This window comes from Wyeomyia smithii, chromosome 1 (genome assembly GCF_029784165.1).
Source record: "Wyeomyia smithii strain HCP4-BCI-WySm-NY-G18 chromosome 1, ASM2978416v1, whole genome shotgun sequence".
NCBI classification, from domain to species: Eukaryota; Metazoa; Arthropoda; class Insecta; order Diptera; family Culicidae; genus Wyeomyia; species Wyeomyia smithii.
This window is the reverse complement of record NC_073694.1, coordinates 179820759-179843788: the sequence shown is the minus strand read 5'-3', so window position 1 is coordinate 179843788 and position 23030 is coordinate 179820759. Positions and strand designations below refer to the sequence as shown.

At 39.8% G+C, this 23030-nt stretch overlaps 2 protein-coding genes across 20 annotated transcripts in view; one reads left to right on the top strand and one right to left on the bottom strand.

Annotated features, from left to right (window-relative positions):
- Positions 1–23030, top strand: part of LOC129718145 (cubilin) — a 339048-nt gene that overhangs the window by 33941 nt on the left and 282077 nt on the right. For 10 of the 19 annotated variants that reach the window (XR_008727035.1, XM_055669569.1, XM_055669492.1 and 7 more), the window contains exon 2: positions 7471–8432. The gene's annotated coding sequence lies outside the window, so the exon portion shown is untranslated. Of the gene's footprint in view, positions 1–6275; positions 6606–6659; positions 6966–7470; positions 8433–23030 lie in introns of those variants that run through there. The other 9 variants (XM_055668955.1, XM_055669206.1, XM_055668800.1 and 6 more) reach the window with 9 other exon arrangements.
- Positions 21732–22611, bottom strand: LOC129719278 (uncharacterized). Its single transcript, XM_055670746.1, has 2 exons — positions 22031–22611; positions 21732–21970 (listed from the first exon to the last, which is right to left on the bottom strand). The coding sequence occupies exons 1-2, from the start codon at positions 22514–22516 to the stop codon at positions 21761–21763; spliced, it is 696 nt and encodes a 231-aa protein (XP_055526721.1). The 5' UTR covers positions 22517–22611; the 3' UTR covers positions 21732–21760.

Here is a 23030-nt window from a genome sequence, read left to right as displayed (position 1 = left end):
AGTTCTGCCTGTTGCAGCAGCCGGCAGGCGACTCTGAGGGTCGCGACTGGTCAGATGCTCACGCTCACTTCTCTTTTGATTTTTCGACGGGACCTTCGTCGCTATCCACATCGCGGAGATGATAGCGGTGCACTTCCCGAGGGCGCCTCCGAACGTACCTTATCGCCTTAGCATCAGAGCTATTCGCGCCTGTGTTAGAGGACTTTCTGCCAACCTGCCGCATGCGTACTTTGCCGTGCTTGTAGTTTAGCAGAAAACTCTGTGCCGCTATTAGGTTAGCAGACTGTTGGTCTTTCCAGTAACGTGACGATGACGTACTCGCCATGCACGTGTGGAGAAACCGTCGTTCTGGTTTTGGAGTAGACGGAGAATTCTCTCATTTGTGGTGTCTACACTGTCCTGGAAGTACCTGATAAATCTTAGGGCCTTTGGCAGCTCCCTCCCACGGTTTGGGTGAAGACACCGTAGTCTTCAGTCACCTAAATGTGTCGTTGTCGGCACAGTTAAGATGTAGGATACCGTTTTTTAGACAGCAGCTCCTAAATTTGGGCCCAATGGCAGGTGATTGCTGGTGCGCAATGCAGTCCAGTGCTGTACTGTCCGGGCCCTTAGTGCTCGTATTTGGCGACCGTTGTCAAAACTTAAAAACTCTTCTTGCAGCAATTCACTGTCGAAGTTGAAGTCCTCCTCCAATTCCATCTCCTCGGTTCTGCTTGTTGCGTGCGGCCTTGAAGGGCTGTACACCATGGAGCTTGTTAAGACTATTTGTTCCAGAAGAGAAAGTTTGGTGCGGCCCGCGTGGGAAGTTGATTGTTTTTGTGTGTTGGAGTTCATTTTTGCTCCCATGAGTTTGCTAGGAAAGAAGGGGGGTCCTCCGCGTGTTATAGTAGCCTAACGCAGAAGGCTAGAATACTGTGGAAGGGCGCCACGTACCCTTCCACAGTACAGTAGTCCTACGTCAAAATGGTCGAGTATCGACCATTTTGACGTAGGACTACGTCTTTGTTTTCTATACTAGATTACACTTTGTGAAATTCGAAATGAAACTGGCAAATGTTGCGTCAGATTTCAAACGATTATAGCAAACGAACGACCTAATGCATCTTAGTCATCTATATGTCGGTGGATAGATAAAATGTGTAACAGTTTTTTTTTTTTCATTTTTTTATTCTCGCTTATTTTCCGTCGGTCTAGTTCCGCCACTGTTGTGGCCAATCACCGACGCCCAGGGAGACGACTCCACACCCAGGACCCTAACTCACGACCCGTTTACTAACGGACCGGCGCCAACGGCTTTACTTCCTCATGCGATGGAAGGCGTGATCCCAGAGATTTTTCGCCTCAGAAAATCTCCCGGTGTCGGCTAGGATTGAATCTAGACCAGTTGGGTTGGTTGTGAGTGGATCACGCCACCTCACAACCATCGACACCTATGTCGGCGGTGAGATTCGAACCCAGGCGTCGAGCGTGGTTGGCGGAGACGTTATCAACCACACTAGGCCTCCGCTGCATGTGTAACTGTTGTTTGATATAATGTTTAACGTTATTGTTCTACTGCTTAATGGTGAAAATAGGTGAAAAGTTCCAAGGTCAAGCTTTCCCATACATTTCCCTCGCTATTGACTTGCTTCCCGAGCACGGATAACAATAACAGGGATGGAATAAATTCCACTGCCTACCAATTTTTTACTCAACAAAGTGTTTTGGTTTTTTTCCTGTATGGACTTCCTCAATGCGACCAGAATCGTAGATCTAATGTGAGATATGCCCGCTGTATCCCGCACTTCTGTTAATAGCAATACCGCTATTGAGCAGTAGCTTGCTTATTATTATTGTTCATCAGTGCTTGTGTGTAATGTGATACTCTTCCTTACACGCTTTCTGTTCTACTATACCGATACTCGTTCCTCTTGCCAAATATCACCAATTATAATTCCCTGGAGAAGTTTCGTCGTGCGTCCTTCTGGTCAGTTTTATTGATAAAAGGGACTTATTTTTTGTTAAGAAGAGGAGCGTAAAGGAAGGGTAACTGGTGGGGAGCCTGAGAATAAACCCATGCGGATGGCCTGGTTCTACTAAGATTCGAACCCACGACCATCCGCTTGACAAAGCGGACTCTGTAACCTTGCGGCTACGCAGCTCCCTAAGTGTTTTGGTTTGTTTGTCTTTCTCTAAGCTGCGTGGCCACGCCCTGATGGCAAAAATCTACTCTGAACTCGATACAAAAGACTGCGAGTAGAAAATTCAGCTTCAGTCTAGTTTGTCACACAAAAGCGAGCGACATTGAGAAATGAGAGCTGCATACGAGTCAACTTCCAGGCACTGCGGAGCATGTTACCTTTATTCTGCATACGGCAGCAACAGTTACCATCTTACGCTGCAGGATATTTTGGTGGCACAGCTACTGGAGGGCACAGCGGAGAGCAAATTTTTTTTATGCGCGGCCAAGAAAAATATTCAAAGCTACCGTTGGTGTGATCATCAGCGTTCTGTAGCACACATTTCGAACTGAAGATTATGGAATCGGTTCTTTTTAGAACTATAAATGCTTAAAGATAAGAGTTATGAGAATTTTCACAACTAGGCGTCGTACACAAATTGCGTAAGGCATGAAGGGGGGAAAGGGGGGTTGAGTCTGCGTTACTTATTGTTACGTAGGGGGAGGGGGTAGTAGAGACAGTTACGTAATTGTAATGTTTGCTCGAAATTGAAAAATTCGGAGGGGGGTCAGGCTATTCAGCGTTACGTAATTTTAGGGGGGGGAGTCATATCGAACGTTATCTATCGTTACATGAGGGGAGGGGATTTGAAATCTAGATTTTGAGCGTTACGTTATTTGTGTACGACGCCCTACTACTAGTGTGAATTGTTCATCTATTTCTCAATAATCATTTTTACAATAACGACCAGGGCGCACCAACGATAAACGATAGTGTTGCCTATGAATAGTTCATCACAGCACGATATAACCCTCATTTGAAGAATTTTAATGCTAAATTGAGTGATTTTCCGTTTTAATTGTTTGTTTGTGCCCACTCGAACACCGTCATCAGTCAAATATTAGTAACGAAAATTGGATAATCTAAGAACCAGAGTGATTTTCGCATCGGGAAAGCAAAAACTTTCTTTTGATGCTCATGAAAATCACTCAGTAGTATCTAAGGTGTTCTGGTTTGTTTCACTTTCTCCAAGCTGTGTGGCCACGCCCTGATGGCGAAAATCTACTCTGAACTCGATACAAAAGATTGCGTGTAGAAAACTCAGCTTCAGTCTAGTTTGTCACACAACAGCGAGTGGAGTATAGCTGTTAGAGGTGCGCAACATTGAGAAACGAGAGCTGCATACGAGTCATCTTCCTGGCACTGCGGAACATGTTACCTTTATTTTGCATACGGCAACAGTTACCATCGCATGCTGCAGAATATTTAGCTGGTACAGCTACTGGAGAGCACAGCGGAGAGCAAACTTTATTATGCGCGGTCAAGCAAAATATTCAATGCTACCGATGGTGCGATCATCAGCGTTCTGTAACACGAATTTCATACTGAAGATTATGGAACCGGTTCTTTTTAGAACTATAAATGCTTGAAGATAAGGATTATGAGAATTTTCGCAACTATTACTAGTGTGGAATTTTCATGTATTCATGCATTTCTCAATAATCATTTTTACAATAACGACCATCAAATATAAACGGTAGTGTTGCCTATGAACAGTTTATCGCAGCATATAATATATACATTTAGTCCTACGTCACGATTTCATACAACCCCCAGGGCTGTATACTTTGTAGTATTAGATTTGAATGAAACTTTGCACACGTTTTTTTCGCATTTTCCACAGATGGAAAGATTTTTCAGGCTCATGACTTATTTTCTAAAAGGGCGTATGCATTTTGGCATAGGTTCTATTCAAAGTATTGTAGCTCAGTAACCGCCGGTTGTAAAGATAAACTGTCTGGGAATAAGTTAGCGGGCATTAATAATGCCGCATAAAAAATATACACCGTGAAAAACAACTTGTTTTAACTAAAAAATAAACACTAACAATAAAATAAACGCTATATTAAAAAAAATGATTGATGATTTATTTCTATTTATTTTTTTTTTTTCTTTCAAGGAAACTTGAAGTTAACGCAACTTTAAAAGAAATGTTCCGGATGGAAAATGAAAATCAATTTTTCATGAAAGACTAGCTGTCCCGGCAAACTTTGTTCTGTCCATTTTTTTTTATTTAAATGATTTTCAGACACTCTGAATTGATTTCAACTGGGTGTAGCTTTAACTTCAAAACAAAAATCGTTCGAAATGATTGGTTCTATCGGTATGAGAACATCCTTGCCATACAGCTTGTGTACCACACCTTGATTTTAAGAATACCTATATTGGATGGTATTTGGTCATTTTCAGCTGATTTCCAGAAAAACAAATCGTGAACTTGGAATTCAAAATGGCGTGCGGAGTCAATTTCAATTTTGGCTGTTTTCCAGTCCTTCCAAAGTAGGGAGGGGTGTCAAACTACTACAAAAATATTTTTCACCTCCAAAAACCTGTACATGTCAAATTTGGTTCCATTTGCTTGATTAATTCTGGAATCATGCAAACATGTGTGTTTCATGTGTATGGATGCCCCCGTTTTAAGAGAAGTTGCAAACCACCATAGAAGCATTTCCTACCCCCGAAAACCTCCACATGCCAAATTTGGTTCCATTTACTTGATTAGTTTGTGAGTTATGCAGAAATTTTTGATTCATTTGTATGGGAGTCCCCCCTTCCAGGGAAGGGAGGGGTGTCGATCTACCACAGAAATTTTTTGCTATTGTGAACCATTACACGCCAAATTTGGTTCTCTTTGCATGCATAAATATCGTGTTTCGTTTGTATGAGAGCCCTCTCTTCCGGAGCAGGGAGGGGTGTCAAACTACTTCAGAAATATTTCTTGCTTCTTTATACATCACCGTGCCAAGTTCGACTTCATTTGCTCGATTAGTTCTCGAGGTAAGCATAAATTGGTGTTTCATTCGAACTATCATAAAAACCTTCCCCCTACAAACCCCTACAGACAAATTTTCATGTCGATCGTTTCAGTAGTTTCCAAGTCTATATGGATCAGACAGAACTCCATTTTATATGTATAGATTAATTTTTTTAAATTTTAATTTCAACATTTTTCAAAATGTTTTTATTCTAATGATTTTAGATGATTTAGACACTGATTCAAATAAAATCTAAAATATCTTGGTAGTTAACGTAGAACGTTAATATCGGTTTTCAAGTTATTTTAAATTCAAGCTCAGTTTCTGAGCTACAATACTTTGAATATAACCTATGCCAAAATGCATACGCCTTTTTAGAAAATAACTCGCGGGTTTAAAAAATCTCCCCATCTGTGAAAAATGCTCAGTTTGCTAAGCCAAATGGTCGATCATTTTTTTACGTATTTCCAGCTCATTTGTCATGATTTTGCTCAATGGTGGTACCGACAAGTTTGTTTAATTTATCGTCATTACGGATGGCCATTTACCGATGACACGGGATGATTCTAGTTCTTCTATTTTAAACAAGTGTCCTCATCCTTCCAGATTGTTTAAATTTTTGATTTTCATTGGATTTAAGACAGTTTAAGATGATATTTCTCATAGCATGGTACGTTTATGTACAAATGTTGTAATCACTTTTGACTATTTGGAATGTTAATCTGTTACTCTCCTTTTTCCAAACTCAGTGTTAGGTGGTTATTTTGAATTTATGTTTCTATACGACAACAGGTTTCTGAGGTTCAAGGCATTCGCGATTCTAGAAAACTGCTTTTGGGTCTAATAAATTTCCCCACCCGAGCAAAGTTTCAATCGGAGCCACTCTAAATTGAACGACAGGTCATATACTGCGGAAACTTTTGAACGATCAAAGCAATCAGTTAGTGTCGAAGCAGGAATGATTGACCATACGTGGCCTCCTTCGATTTGCTACAACTCTCTGCTACGGGATTCTAAAATATTCAAAACCATTATCTGTGAACAGGTTAATTTAAATTTGTTTCTCTCGAACAAAGACATAGTTCTATTCCGAAATCGGTGTCAGCGGCAGACCCACAGGGAACGATCCAACCCGCACTGACTCTGGCCACATACAGCCAGCACAGCTTTCGAGAGTGTAGTTAAGGAACTGATCGCACACGAGGAAAACAGATTTGCTCTGTCCACACGTACTCTCATCTCACACAGCAGCAGCAGCAGCAGCAGCAGCAACCAAGGCATGGAAGGCAAGCAGACAGCCAGACAGTCAGTTAGTCAGTCAGCCAGCGGCCGTCGCAGACGATTCGGCGACAACAACGGAGAACTTGCCTTCGGAGCGAAATCAACGGTCGAAAAATAGAGGAACAAAAAACGCCCCGAAAAAAGGCAATCGGACTTGTGACTTTTGTGTGCTTCTCAGGTTGGAATAAATGGTGGCTGTTTGTTTCCTAGTGCAGACAGTTTACAGTAGTTTTGGAATATGACGGATGCCTACTAGGATCGAATTCAAGTTACAGTTGAGTGAATACCAAGTGTCAAAAAAGTAGAACTTTGCTGTCAAAATGATTCAATCTAGTAGTGCAATTCGAGAGTACGTTTTAAAAACATTCCACATTTTTTTCCTATAGAATTTTTTCGTTCCTAGGTGAAAATATTTTCCTCCCTTTGATTTCCACTCGCGAAAATAATGCAAAATACATGTGTGTGGTGACGCCCCTCTCACACATTCAAGCGCCGATAGACATCAGTAAGGATAACCGTTGGACAGTCTGCTTGCCTGTGTGTTTGTGTATGTGTATGTGGGACGGTGAGAAAATGAGAGGAAAATCTCACCCTTGACAAGCGTGGCACTACACAGAAATTTTCCCGTTTCCGAAGAGCGTGCGAGCGTAGGAGTGTTGCACGCACACAGCCCCGCCAGACGGTGGGAACGGAGAAAAGGATACTCCTGGTAAGCTGTCAAATCCTTTCTTGCCACTTGCTTGCCGCCTTCAGGCCCCGATTGTAATCAGGTGGCGGTACTGTCCGTACCATCATCATGCGTATTTTGTTCGACAACGATGGCGGCGGCGGTGTTCTCGACGGGGGTGGGCATAGAAGAGAGCACGAGCAAGAAACGTCCTGAGAATTTCTATCCGCGCCCATTCCGTTTTTTTTATTTTCATTTTTTTTTTTTGCTGCTATTCCCTCCGTCGAGAGGGTTGGCGAAAGTAGAGCGAGGTTTTCTTATGTTTTCACGCGAATTCAATAATAGCATTAAATTGTGAGGGTGCTGATGTGGAGATGAAAACGTGAAGCTTTCGGTGTGACCTGAAATGAAAATATGTTTCTTGAGTTGTGAGAGAAAAGTTTCCAAAAGTGGCACTTTTTCTTCAGAGTTTTCTTCGATGTTAAACCGGATTCTCCCAATTCATCAATCGTTATACTGAACAATTAATCAGCACACCTTTTTACAGGTAAACAAATTGAAGTTGGCGTTCATCAGCTTTACCTTTAGTAACTTAACTCTTGTCCTCCTGTTCTCGATCTACCGGAGTAGGCACTCCGCGAGGATGTTTGTCAAGCAGGCAGCATGGAACCATCATCGCCACCAATGGAATTGTTCTTGGCCACTGCGGCAAGCAGCAAACCTGTGCCGGCAGTAGCCCATACGGTGCTTCCGGCAGGCAGCTCTTGACAACGGAGGATCCGTCGTCGCTTCGCTGCTAGGTGGTCCCATTCTTATCCTCCCAACAAGTCTCCCATATGTACGACACTAGCACAACCTTTGATGCAATCGTTGCAGGTTTAGCCCTACCGTAGTACCTAAGTGCGACATTTCAGCCAAAACCAGCCTGATTATTTGAACTGGATTAATCGAACGCAGTGAGTCAATTGAGAAAGCGAAAACAACCAGATCAGCGAGAAATCAGAAGTATCATAGAGTAGTGCAATCAGTTTTCCAAGTGCCAAAATCATTAAGAGAAAAGAAGAAAGAAAGTGGTAGCATCTTTTTACTACGTAACATAGCGCAACAACAGCAACACAACAACATACGAAAACTAGTGAACGCATAAGCGAAAGCAAATAGTCAAAAACCAGTAGCAATCCGTTACAATCATTATGTAAAATAATCCCAAAACAGCTCTGAAGCAAGTGTGTAAGTAGAGTGCGAAACAGAATTAAACCAGTGACAAGTGTAGTCCGGTGAAAGAGAGTAGATTTCATGTTAGTGAAAACAAAACCGCTTGCAGTAACTACGTAGCGCCATCAAATTTGGATAAAGCCGAATTCACCGAACTCTAGCAACCGGCAACAATAAGAAAAAATATCGAAACAAATCGAAACATCGCCTAGTATCGGAATATCATCGGCATACGCAACACGAAAACTATAAAACAGCAAGCATGGGAGATTTGGTGATTCCGACTGTTTTGGGGTAAGTAGTCAGATTTTTTTATGCTTGAAATTTCGAGTGGTTAGAAGGGTAATGCATCATGGTCGGAACAATTTAGACTGTTTTCATGGTACATAAATTTTCATATCACATTTTCACCATTAAATTATGAACAAAATCATGAACAAATCGATCTGTCTAGCTTACAGAAGCAATAATTTATAGATAATTCTACGTAAATTCATTCAAATATATCATTTTATCTAATGTTGATGATGATTCGTTCATGACCGGAACAAAACGTATGTCATAATCGGACAGCCATTCTATTTCAGGTTTATTTGAACTCAAGTATTTTTATCTAGACAATTTACCTGTCTAAAAAATATTCTCGAGATTCCAAAAAAGGGGACTCCCGAGGAAAAAAAACCTTTTCTAACAAAAACTGTTTCATAAATTGTACCTACCTACGAGAAATTCATCATTATGTCATATTGTTCTTTGCAAGCATAAATTCAATCTAACAAAAAACTCATCGCACCGTTGAAAACATCGTGAACTGCATGCGTTGCATGCATTTGAACCCAACTGATCAGAGTGTGCGGTGCATAAAAACTCAAACTATTGTAAAGAAGCAGATTCAAGTTGAATTCAAACCTGAAAAAAGGTCACTCAGTTCAACTTTGCATGAGTTTATGCCATCACTGTTATAATGGGGGGTATTCAGGATTTTTTCTCAATTTTACCCAGCTTCCCAGAAAACGTTTCCATTTTGGATTGGAAAATGGTGTCGGACATCGATATTTGGTCTGTCATCCAGATACTAAAAATGTACATATACAGGGTGTTGCAGTTAAAAATTGATCAAACAAAAATGTGTACAAATCGGTCATTTTTGACGTAGGACTACGTCTTACCGCACTATATTGGGATACATTCTGCGGAAACTAAAACCAAAGTATGACGTCGGAATGCAAGATTTCAAACGGTAATACTGATGCAACCACATGATGGATCACAATAGTCGATATGTCGTTGAATTGATAAAATGATGGACAATTTTTTTGATACTCTAGTTATCATTATCATTTTATTGCTTAACAGTGAAAATTGAATAAAAACTTCAAGGTCGGATTTTTCACAAACAATATACCAATCATATGCGAGCACGCCTAGCACAGACTGCATGAGTAGACAACAACTGCTTGCTGCGATATCCTTTATATCAGCGGCAAAAATTAATTGAGTTGGAAGAGTTCAAGCGCTAAACCGAAAGTTTCGTAATTTTTTACGAAGTTGACAATTTTCTTGGAGAGGTGGAAGTTTTGTATCAACATTGCAGCAGCATGAGAGCAGACCGTAAGAACTTGGAAGAGCTGGATCTTATAGACCTGCTAGTCGAAAGCCCGTTCAGCACTTTACGTAGGGTGAAAACCTGGCTGAGGTCAACAATGGTTGAACAGCGGTCTCTGCTTGCTGAGTGTTCATCGTCAGATGGTTAACAACCGTGAAAAGACACATGTACCGCGTCCGGAACGGTGACGTTTGATGCCCGAAGATTTAATGGAGAATCTTGACTGTATCTTCAAACTTAACGTTTTTGGGAAGCTTTGGCAGGATGTAGTTGAGATAGCAGTTGTGCGAATGGGTGTCCAACTTCCGGAAAAGGAGATGTACCTTCGCCGCATCATTCAGCTGGCCTGCATCTTTCTTGAAGGGGTCCTGGTAGCGGTTAAACCAGCGTCCGAACGTAACTCCGTTTTCTTCGGCGAAAACAAACTCGGTGATGTTCGATGAGAGGGACTCCAAAATCTGCTCCGGGGTTTGATACTGGCCATCTTAAGAAACATATCTTGAATTCCCGGTTGCGGCTGCTGATCAACTCTATCTTCTGCCATGTTCGTGGATTCTTGAGATCCTCGTCGCCAAAATTATATGTACAAAGATTTAAATGAACTTTTACTAAAGAACATCTATTTATATTCGAGGTTGGACGAAGAATAATCAAATTTTCCACTCTGATGTCAAGGACACCTTTTCACTGGTTGCCTTGATGTAACAATTACTAAACACTAGTATTTATTTCTATTTTTCAAAATACCATTTTTTTTTACTTTTATAATTTTGAAGAACTTGCCACCCCCTATTCGAAATTCTAGCTACGCCCATGCCGCTGAGGACAACAAAATTCTGTACGTGTCGTAGAGGAACGGTTCCCTTATATAACTTTTTTACTTTTCTAGTGGCCTATGACGACTTTGACAGAAGATATGGCCATCAATGAACTATTTTAGTTCCAAGTCGTTATAGGTGTCGATTGATGAGTTTAACCTCAATAATTTGAGAGTATCCGCAACTCAACAGCGACAGGTCCGCATGTAGCCTATGACGACCTAGATACTTGATATGACCACCTGAGTAACTAGAGACACGGTTCTCTGTACTTAGAATGAAAATACCTTCCTGTTGGAGGATATTAAGCTTAAATCGGTTAAACAAACAAGTAAACTAAAAAATATGATTGAAAATAATCGTTCGTTTTTGGCATATGTGTGCCAAAATTTAAATGTGCCAATAGTAAAACATGCTTAAGCCAAATATAGCTTGTAGTTTCAAAATGAAATATAAAACTATCGTAGTCCTACGTCAACTTTGCGGTCGTGTCTTGGATACCACTCTCCTACTTTATTATTAAAAAATCAAATCGTGTTTCTTTGTCAAGTTCAATTCGTTCAGAATAAAAAGAAAAATATTGACTTAAGCTTTCTTTCTACCGAAATCAGGGCCGAATTTAGGTGCTGAGGGGCTTTCTCAAAAAAATTAAAGGTAAGAAAATTTTAAATTTTGAAATGATTTAACATTTCGCTAGGAGGGGGCGAGAAAAAAACAAACGTCTGGCACAGGACTGAAGGGGATCCTTGTGTCGGAAGGCCCGGGGCATTCGCCCTCTTTGCCACCTCCCCCCCCCCCTTTCAAATCGTTGACAACTGTCTTTCGTGTGTCCTTGAGGTTCCGCTTGACGATAACCCAGTATTGGTCTGCCACACGAGATATTTCTTTGCAAACTTCCACAGCTTAGTGTATTTGAAAATCTTTGCCATCTTCCCTCTTCCAGTTGCCGTATAATATTCCCGTCCGGGAAGCTGTTCAAAGTCCGCCTTGACATAAGTTTCATCATTCTGTACCACGCAATCGATTTCCCCCGATCCTATCTTTCTGGCTCCAAACACTTTGATTACGTTGGTAACGATTGATTTGTCCACATTCAATAATTTTTCTAACTTGTTCCGATGCCTTTTTCACAACTGAAGAGCAAATATCAAAATCAAACATAAGGCATAAAACTATATTAACCTGGCACTATACTGGCAGTATACACACACATCTTGAAAATGAGTGGTGTTCAGGTTTTTTTTGACATTCTTTTAGTATATATTTAGCCTCCCCAGCTGGTCTCGAGGTACGATGCTGGTCTAACAAACCAGTCGTCGTAGGTTCGAGTCCTGACTGGGGAGAGACTGTTAGTGTCAGTAGGATCGTAGCGCTAGCCCCGCAAATGTCCTGTACACTTAACGGTTGGCTGCGAAGTCTATGTATAGTAAACAGAAGGTCAAGTTCCGAATCGGAATGTAGCACCAAGGCTTTGCTTTTAGTATATATTATTATTTATAACGCTTTAACGTCTCCGCATTTAGAAATGCACTGTTAGATAAAATTGCAGAAAATACCAGAGTTACAATTCCATCTACTATTTGTTTTAATGGAATATAAAAATACCGGAGTCCAACGTCATGCGGTCGTGTCTTAGATACCACCTTCCTACTTTTTTTCTTTATTTAAAATTTTTTAATTTTCTTCTTATTGATTCCACGCACATCCAAAGATTGGCCTTGCGACTTGTTCATAGTTTGAAAATGTATGGCGAATCGGATATTGCATACGTCTCAAAGCCTCAAAAGCCAAATCGTTTGAAACGTTTGTTTTTTTTTTTTTAATCAGAACATCCTCACTTTTTGGCTTCCGTACATTTCCTTCCCAGTCAACCACAAATCGTATATCAATGTATGAGAACTATCGCAAATGTAGCTCAACGAAGTCGAAATCGTATAACACGCTTTTTATCATGCGCAAAAATTCATCTTTAATTGTTTATCATGGTGGAGTCTTACCGATTTACGATTGTAAGCTTAGAGTTGTAAAACAGTGTGAAACAAATCACTTTCTATCGGATATTATCGTATATTAATACGTATATCAATGAATTGCATACCATTATTCCTCAGTACGTATATCGCCTCCAAAATAGTACGTATATGCTGTTTTTGCGCATCAATTGCGAGTTTGTATGATACATATGAGTGCGTATATTGGAATCAGAACATTATTATACGTATGAAAATGTTGACTGGGTTGTTTCTGGAAATCGTCATCTAGGATTTCAAAATGGCATGTGAAGTCAATTTCTGTCCACTGCAAATTTTGAATCTTATCCCGAAAACACCCAGGTGGTATTCAGTCGTTTTGTGCTGTTTCCCAGAATCCCGAAGTCACCATTTTAGAATTCAAAATGGTGTCCAGGGTCGATTCTTACCTTCTATGCATCATCTCGAGTACCCAACTGAGGTGGAAATCGACCATTTTGGGGCTGTAAGAATTAAAACTGATGTCTGAGGTAAATTTTTGGCTTGTAGGAGCTCATGATCACTGCTACCATCGGCTAGATATATTAGATATAACACTTTTTGGCTTATGTGCATCAATAAGAATGATTGGAAATGCTCATATTGCATAGTGCTTAGACAGTTTTGGCTGTTGTCATGATGGATTTCAAAATGGCATGTGGAGTACTTCTCTGGCATCTGGGTATTATTCTAATTCTGGAAATTGGTATTAAGCCGGGATTCAAACATAGCGTCTGTGGTCGATATTTGACCGAAAAATATTCGAGTTCGGGTTAAAAATTTCGGGTTTAGGTCGGGTTTGGGTTTGAAAACCCGAAACTCAACTACATCAATCAACATAATTTTAAGATAATGATGTCTAATATCATGCAAATGCAAAAATCCCTAACACTTTATTTCCATTCGAGGTTCAAAGCGTTAGGGCAGGCTCAAATTGGTATAAAAACTTACTTTACTATACTTTGTTGGCTAACGAACCGTTCACCGGTCTAGGGCCGAACGAATTAGGGATGTCCAGCTTCTTCTGTCTTGGGCAGCCGTTCTCCATTCTCCTCGCACACCAGCAGATCGTGCATCTTCTTCCACCGCACACATCCACCGCGTGCGAGGCCTACCGCCAAGTCGACGGCCTCTTCCTGGTTCTCTATTGAAGATAGTTTTTGCATCTTTTTCGTCTGGCATTCTGGCTACATGTCCAGCCCACTGAACCTGCCCCGCTACATTACCTCCACTATATCAGCATGTTTGTACACCTGGCACAACTCGTGATTCATGCGTCTGCGCCACATTCCATCTTTCAGTTTACCGCCAAGTATCGATCGCAGAACTTTACGCTCATAAACTCCGAGCGCTTGTCGATTAGTTTCCTCCAGCGTCCATGCTTCATGTCCGTAAAGGGCCACCGGGAGTATCAGCGTCCTATACAGCGCTAGTTTTGTGCGAGTTTACAAACTACGGGACTTTAGCTGGAAACGTAGTCCGTCCGTAGGCCCTGTTCGCAGCTGTAACTCGTCGTTTCACTTCACGGCTCATATCGTTGTCACATGTCACAAGCGTACCAAGAGAAACTAATTCGTCACCCTTTTCAAATCGTTTCCCATCGACACAGTGGCACCTTGGACACCTGTACATTTCGGTAAAACTTAATGGACATTACCATGGCTTTTTTGGCTGTATTGAGCGCTATAAAACTTTGATAAAACCAATATTTTTACTTGGGTAATGAGTTATAATGTCTACTAATGAAGAGTTGTGAATTTCGTGAACCGGATTCAGCAGTTAGCAGATCGTGCCGAGTTAAAAACCATACACAGCACACACACACAAATCATACCATATCATAGACACACACACATCATCATTATACCATACACTTGCTCTTACTGCATACATTTGCTCTTTAGTGTGACGGCAGTTGTTTCCGCAGTGCAAGATGTTCTCCTGCACTCTAGAGGTTCTCTGAGGAGAAAAGACAAGCATGATTACAACAAGATTGGGCTCCATCGCATGGAGCGAAAAAACGCCGGAACTCTGTAGCAGACTTTTTCCGAGATATTTAACTAAAGATGGTCTATTCTTGAATCCAGAGCCTGTACTAAACCACACAAATCATTGGATCATTTGAAAGCTAGTCTAATCAAAGCCTGGGAAGCCACATCTGTGGAAGAACTATCGTTCATCGTCGATAATTACCCTAAACGATTGAAGGTGTGCGTTCAAGCCAAGGGTGGACATTTCGAGTTTGTGATGTAAATATTACAAACCATGCTGATGTATCTACATATTGTATAAATATGTTGTTGTTTAATATTGAAAGAATAAAGTAGTGACTACAACATTGAACACGGATAATATTATTCACCCTGTGGAGAAAAATGAATGATACCGGATTCATTTAATACATTTGATAATCACCTAATAGGAAAAATACAGCCAAAGAATAAAATAATTATTTGTTTCACTATATACTATATACTACCTTTCACAAACCGGCAGATAGCACTACACAGCAATGCTGAACATGTCCGGACTCCCATTACACTAATTGTCTCGCGTGGCACTGTGGTCTAGAAATGAAAAGAGGTGGTCAAAAGTCATTTTCTCGTGAACGTTACATTCTAGAGCAATACTGCCTTCGGGAAAGTTTTAGATTAAAAAAAGATCCTTCTTTGGACATTAACAGATCCGTGGTTAATTCCCTTACAAGTGAGATAAAAAGAATATCTTCTCTAAAAATCAATATTTTTATCGCCGTCTTTGGCAAAGTTTTCCAAAATAACATTACAAAAAACTTTGCTGAAGACATTAGGTAGCTAATTCTCAATCTTACTGAGCTATCTGATTATGTTCAATGATGTTTTAAAAAAAACGAAATTAATCCACCTAGCGGTGAGACCAAGCCTTTCTCCTTCGAACTTATAATTTGTTAAAAAAGATTTACTCCAACACTTAAAAAATACACCTTGATTATTTCTGCTGGATTTGTTATTCATTCTAAACAACAAATTTTTGGTAGCCAACAGCACAACTATACCGAACATTTAAAATTTAACATATCATCGGTTTCGTGCAACACTGGCACAACTCAAAATTTTGCATTTTTGAGTTTTTGATGGCAAACGACGCCAAGTACTGTTAAGTTTCATCACACGAAATCCAATTTCGAAAATCACAATAATTCCAGATCCAGAGTTATGAGTAGAAGTGCCTTTGCTTCACAAATCGAAATTTCTGCATAAAATTAGTGAAAATAAGGTTTTAACTTGGACTACGTGAGTACGTAATATGTGCATAATAGACCCAAAGATGTTTAATAAGGATTGGTAACCTTCAAAGTTTTCTTGAAAATCGAAAAATAAATTTTTGATGCAAATTTTCAAACGCGTTTTTCTCGAAACTATGTTTTTTGAGTTGTGCCAGTGTTGCACGAAACCGACGATATGAATATAAATTAACACATATACATGAAAATAACATTAAATTCTTTCAACTATATGATGCGATTTTGTTTTTGATTGTGGTATAATCGATCTGTACTCATATACTAATGTATAATTAAATGTTGTTCCTTATACATTTATTTGAATGATCTTATCAGTGAAATTGAAGTTCTATAACACAGTTGATATTACTGATCGTTTCTGAAAGGCATCTAATGAATGGCCAAATACCAATCAATATGGGTTTTTGAAACCTGGATTATACCCAGTGACCAGAATCCGACCTAAAACCCAATTTTCAATCCAGATGACCACTTCTGGTTGCCTGATAATCATAAAATCATGAAATCCATCATAAAATTGCCGAACTGCCTAATCTGGGTATTTCTATGGCGAAGATGGCGACAGTTTCCGATCAACAGCCTAAAGTGACAAATATCATCCAATACGATTTGGGGAAGCAGTATGATACCCTGAGGCCAGAAATCATCTTCAGACGCCATTTTAAATTTCTAGACAGTAGCTTCTGGTTTCTACCAGTCTAAAAGGGACAAACATTACCCAATGTGAGTTTTCCAGTACCCGGGATGATGCTCAGAGACCAAGAATCAACTTCATACTTCATTTTGAAATCCGAATTTGCGTCACCTGTTTTCTTTGAACAAGTCGTGTAACCTTTGAAAGAAGAGATTATCAATATTTTTGCAATTTAACACATAATGGATAAAATTAAAGTCCGATTACACTGGCCAACACAAATGTTGCCCCGAAGGTCAATCTAAGAAAAAATGAAAAATTATAGCTTTTCCTGTAAATTTTTAAATTCTAGGGCAACTATTGTAAGCTTTAGAGCACCATTTTGTCGATTTTGTCAACTTGTCATAAAGCAACTAAACCTTCAATTTAAAACTAAGATTGTTGAAATCAGTGATGCCATCTTTGGCAAAACGAGTGAATTTGATGAAGTTTTCTGAACACGTTTCTTTTCATAACCTTCGAACTACATGTTCAATCACCATAAAATTAGCTATTTAGGGGTTTTAAAGACAGCCCGTTCATTTGATACCTATTTTGTTCAAATCGGTTGTGTAGTTTCTGAGATAATGGAGTTTCATAACTTTAACATTTTGATACATAACAGCCAAAGTTACAGTCCGATTATAATAAAATTCAATAGGGTTTTATAAAACAACTAGACCTTTCTATTGCAACTTATTTCGTGAAAATCGGTACAGCCATTTCTGAGAAAAGTGGGTGAGTTCAAACAGTCCTAGAAACATGTTTCTTGTCATAGCCTGATTTCATATTATTATTCATAACGGACAAAGTTAAAGTACAATAACAATAAAATTCAATTGGGTCTTATGGGGCAACAAGACCTTCCATATGACACTAATTTTGTGAAAATCGGTCCAGCCGTCTCTGAGAAAAGTGAGTGAGTTTAAACAGTGTTTGAAACACGTTTCTTTGCATAACTTTTGAACTACATGTCCAATCATTATAAAATTATTTCACAAATGGTTCAAAAAACAAGCCCGTTCTTTTGATACCAATTTTGTTCAAATCGGTTTGTAGTTTCTGAGATAATGAAGTTTTGCTGTTTTCACATTTTGATACATAATCTCGAAACTAAAAATGCGATTACAAAAAAATTCAATGGGGTTTTATGGGGCAACTAGACCTTTCATTTGCAATTAGTTTCATGAAAATCGGTCCAGCCATCTTTGAGAAAATCGAGCGAGATTGGGAGACCGTTACATACATACACACACACACACACACATACAGAAAATGCTCAGCTCGTCGAACTAAGCCGATTGATGTACGAGATTCGACCCTTTGGAGCACTTTTATACCTTTGGTTTTTTTCAGTGATTGCTATACCTTTCTAGGAGAAAGGCAAAAAGGGGCGCAATATCAAACTGTCACCTACGCGGCCCTCGCTTACTCAGCGCTTATCACATGCAAACTATAAAAAATATTTCCAAACGCGAATGGCTAGGTAGATGCGAGAAAGATAGATAAAAATGTACTCCTCCATCAGTAAAAAGATCATTAAGAAGACGCCCGTTGTCATAACTCCCATAATACACATTCATTCCGACGATGTTGGTTCATGCGGCAGTAGTAAGGTAGGCAGTCGAAAGTTGCACTAGTGGGTGAATGTTTGAGTTTCAAAATATCACAAATCCCCAAAAATAATGTTACTTATCCTACTGAACTCGCTGAATCCGTTGCATATTCGAGCGCCTCAACAGCATGCAGTAACTCTCCTTAAACAAAACACAATAGTTTCACCGAGGAAATCGATGGCAAAACATGTTAAATACAAATTTTGATTGAGCGAATAATTCAAACTTGCACTAGAGTCAGCCGTGCTGCCAAAAATCCTGAGAAGCATTAAAGTGAAGCTAAAAGAAGTAACTAACATGACACTAAAACGGTGATAAAATTAAACAAAACTAAATACCAAATATAACAAATAATGTTTTTTTTACACAATAAAACGAAAATGATCAAAAATCCAAGAAAAATCCTTCTAGAGCACAGTAAAAGTGACAAACAAACACAGAGGGATTTTAGAGGAGTAATAATCTCTGGTCAAACTATTATTAGAAAAACTCAATTCAAGATGATTCAGAAGTATATTATCGGAAATTTCTAACGCACATGTGATTAATATTGCAGAAGATTTTCTAACGAGCTCAGTTTAGAAATTGTTTCTATAGTGGTTAATTTTACATTCGTTTCATATCGAAAAATACCCATTAAGAATATTCCACTCTATCTTGCATATGATTGCGAAAAACCGACCAACCCAGATTTGCGAGCAGATTTGAACTTTATTTTGGTATGAAAATAAACATTAGGCTGTCAAACCATTCCAGATCCGCCCACTAGGAGCGCTGCGGTAAAATAAACACTGTGTTCAGATAAGAGATGACTCAAAGTTTAGTTTTTTTTTATTCCAGCAATTCAAATGTCGCCTGATGAGTTATAGCTCAAGTACGACAATGACCAGCTTCTTGTGGAAAGCACAGTAAAATAAACACTGTGTTCAGATAAGAGATGACTCAAAGTTTAGTTTTTTTTTATTCCAGCAATTCAAATGTCGCCTGATGAGTTATAGCTCAAGTACGACAATGACCAGCTTCTTGTGGAAAGCACAGATATTCGAGACCTATGCAACAACATTTTCCATGACCGACCATGAACTTTACAGACAGAAAACGTAAACGCGAGACGCTCGGGAAATTGAAAACAGAAGAGCACGCTATATCGTTTTGATTCGAATTTCGGACAGTCTCAAACTTCGAACACTTTACAATAAAAATCCAATTATTAGCGCTAGTGTAATAGAAAGAATGATTATTGTATACCTTTTCGTTCCTTGGGACGTACAGCTTTTACTGTAGGGCCACCTCCAGGGAATCGGCAGGCGTTGGAAAAAGTGACAGTCAGTATTCAGACGGTTTGCCTATCTATCTCTTAGCGATTACGTTGAAGTGTTCGGAATTTGAATCGAAGCCGATTTCTAAATTCTCCTTTTTCATTAACAAAACGTGTTTAAATCTGTATAAATAGCACTTAATTGCAACAACAATAAAATAAATAATATGCTAAACCTTTGAAATCGATAAGAAAGTTCATTTTTCGTTGATTTCTAGTGCAAGAAGTTACATCACAGATTAAGTGTTCGAAATTTGTCGCAGTACGGTATTAAAACGTCATCTCTTACGTACTTTTCTTTTCTTGTAAGATTCAATGGTTCGAAAATAAATCGGCTTTTTCAGTACACAGTTTTTAAAACATTCTTGTTTACTTAACAACCGCCTCAACAACGACGTTCTGTTGTCTACCGCACGTAATCTAATATCATAGTAGGTTATCTGAAAGGCGAGAAAAGTTCAAAGTTGGTTTCCTACGACTTTTAGCTTTTCCAGTTAATTTTATTTATTTTTATGGTATATAAAACTGACATCGTGACATACAAGCACCAACTTATTGTTATTTATTCAGATTCCTAATTATTTTTCTTTACGATTGAACCCAAGAAAGTCCTCACGTGGCTACGCCCCCAATATGCAACAGCCCCATCAAACAAGAAATTATAATCACAAAGCTCAAACGAGCTGTCGATCACAATATTTACCGACTTCATAACTGCACATATGCATAATGATAGAGCAGCTAGGAAAGTCCCACGGAATAAAACATTAATAATCGGAAAGGCTCGTGAATATTTGATGGAATTTTAAAGCACATTGTCCGATGTTGTCCCCCATCCTATCGGGTTTAATCACTGTTGGCACTCTATAAATTGCTAGGGACAGCTTTTCGGTTTGCCCTGCAACTTTCATCAGTCTTTTCGGCAACTTTCCACACTCACAATGCCACGACAATGACGATAATCTCTCCCGAAGATGAGAGACATCAGAACCAGATTTCCCTGTAGCATTTACACTTTTTCTCAATCATCCGAGAAAAAAAGCTCTGCGACCATTCCTAATTCGGCTGCTGCCACACCGCAAAACGCACACTACAAGCCAAATTTCTCTCTCTTCGTGGTCTCTACAGTGAAGCAAGAAGGCAAGTAAAACTCGTCCCCTTCTTTCTCCAAACATCCGGAGGCGATGATAAGTCGAATCCATTTGCATTGATGCAATTTGCATACCAATTCCATTTCGCACATCATTGCCACCACACAATAATGCAACTTGTGGAGCGGAAAACAGGAAGTTCAGTTCATTATGAAATGATCTTTAGCGCCCAACCGAACTCGATCATGTGTCTGTGTGTGTGTGTGTGTGTGTGTGTGTGTGTGTGTGTGTGTGTGTGTAATGTACTGCGATGTCACCTAATTTCATTTATCGTAAAGTGGCTAGTTTTGAGCAAACGTGATCGATGCGCCTTGCTGGATGCCGGCCGGAAAGATTTATTGCATTCTGGGTAACAATACGCGCGAGCAATTCCATCCAATTTAAGTGAATAAAAATCTGTACACATTTGTCCTCCTCTGATGGACCTAATGGCGTTCTCTAGGCGACAACCCGTGCGGCATTGCGACGATGATCACCGAACAATGGGGCCCCAACATCGGCGATAGGAATTATCGTGCGATCATCGTCTTCATCTTGCCCATAAACGTGCCCGCACGGGAATTGATTCAATCATGGGACCAGGTTTGGTCGAAGAAGTACCCGCTACCGTATCGGTTCGAATTGCGGATTGTTTTGATGCGCCCCCCAAACTGATACTTTATTCTGGGGTTTTAAAGTTTTGTTTTAGTTTTTGAGAAAACTAACAATTGTGGAGCCATGACAAGTTCTAGAACGGTTTTGGTTGTCTAGCAGCGTGCTGCGATAGAGTAGCTTGGTGCTGATCGTGTGGCGCAGTTTTGTCCGTCTTTGAGCGACGTCAGCGTGAATTATTCAATTTAAATCTGCAATTGGCCAAGTCTATTGTGGTGCGATTTGTGCGGTTGGACGCACGAGGAATCTGTTTTTCACTTTGCCAGAATCGAAATTCTTTACAGAAAAGCATTTTGAGAAACAAGAATGGGTCTCCTACACTAGATGTAATCGAAAATCGAACCTTTTATTGGATCATTTTGTGTTTCAATTATGTGCATCGAATAACTCCAACACCTACGAACAGAGTGCAGTAAATTGTGCTTTTAAAACAACTTTATTCCAACAATTTATGCTAAGTTGTGGTAATTCCATAACTATTGCAAGTATTGTTTTGATTACTTAAAGCTCGTTATAAACGCCAGCAGGGAGCTACTCATGCGCAGCAGATCGGCTAGCGATTCCATGGACATGTAGAAAAATCCTCCGCACTTGAAGCGCAATCCGTGCTGGCTTCGAGCTATAATAAATAGGTATGAACGGATCATTCTACGGTGCTGCTCTGCGTACCAGGGTCGGTTGTAAATGATTTCTCCTATCTGGTCGCACTGTTTTGAAATGAAAAAAAAAATGCTGTATTTTTTTTGACAACATAAAAAAAAACTTACTTTACTCTCGAGGTTTTCAACGTAGTTACAAATGTACCAGAACTGCAAAAGTAGCAAAACCCCATGCATGAGATAGCCTAACTCGAAACCGGAACCTCGGTCATAGCGGAACAACACAATCACGGTGACGAGAATTATCTGTGTCGGATAGTACTGAATCAAGAAACAGGGCGATGTTATGTGTTGCACTTGGCCAACAAAGTCAAAGTACTGCCGATGCTTTTGTACTGCAATACGAAATTCGTTCATCAAATCATCACCGGCGGTGGCGAGCTCCTCAAAAATATCCACCAATATTTCCAGCTCAACCAACATCGCATTCAGCATCGTATTGATCCAAACGAAGTTCATCGTGGAAATTATTACGGCCGTGATAATCCTCACGTAACCTAGTTTTTTAATAGTCTCCGAAACCAACTCATAATCCGCACCTAAATCCAACTCCACGATATGTTTCCGGTAGGTTCCGGTCAGAAAGAAACCCATCACATTCACAGTACAAACGCTGAAAGATATTAAAGTGAACCAAACGTTGATCCGAAAGGCCGCGACGCGTTTGTGCCAACTGCGCGAGCGATTTTTCGTCCAATTCTGACGCCCGTTGATAAACTCCCGTACGGCGCTGTGATCCGGGCGGGTGGAACGAATCACGTAAGCCTGCGCTAGCGCTATACAATGTGTCAACCACATTCCAATCGTTCCGAGAAAGTAATTCAAATTTTGCCACTTAATGAAGATGCTTATCACGTGCCATGACAGGTGCAAAAAGGAAAACACAAGAAGTGCGATCATTGAAGCCCAACAGAAGCGTTGCACTGCGGTCCAGGATTGCATGTTATAGCCTAGAATTTTTTTGCACAAATTACCTTTGATAAAAAAAAACTCATGAGAAAGTGTACCAATGAAAATTTCGAGCGGTTTCAGCAGGTAGAAATAGTCCGTATCCGTCTCAAGTTTAAAGATATTTCCGCGGAGTGTTCGCAAAAGCGGGAAAAACTGG

What these genes read in the sequence shown, in the direction of transcription:
- LOC129719278 (XM_055670746.1), bottom strand. Translation starts at nt 22,516, where the DNA reads ATGGGTTTCTTTCTGACCGGAACCTACCGGAAACATATCGTGGAGTTG. An exon ending in TTGAAAACCTCGAGAGTAAA is followed by an intron (nt 21,971 to 22,030) that starts GTAAGTTTTTTT and finishes ATTTCAAAACAG; the next exon opens with TGCGACCAGATAGGAGAAAT.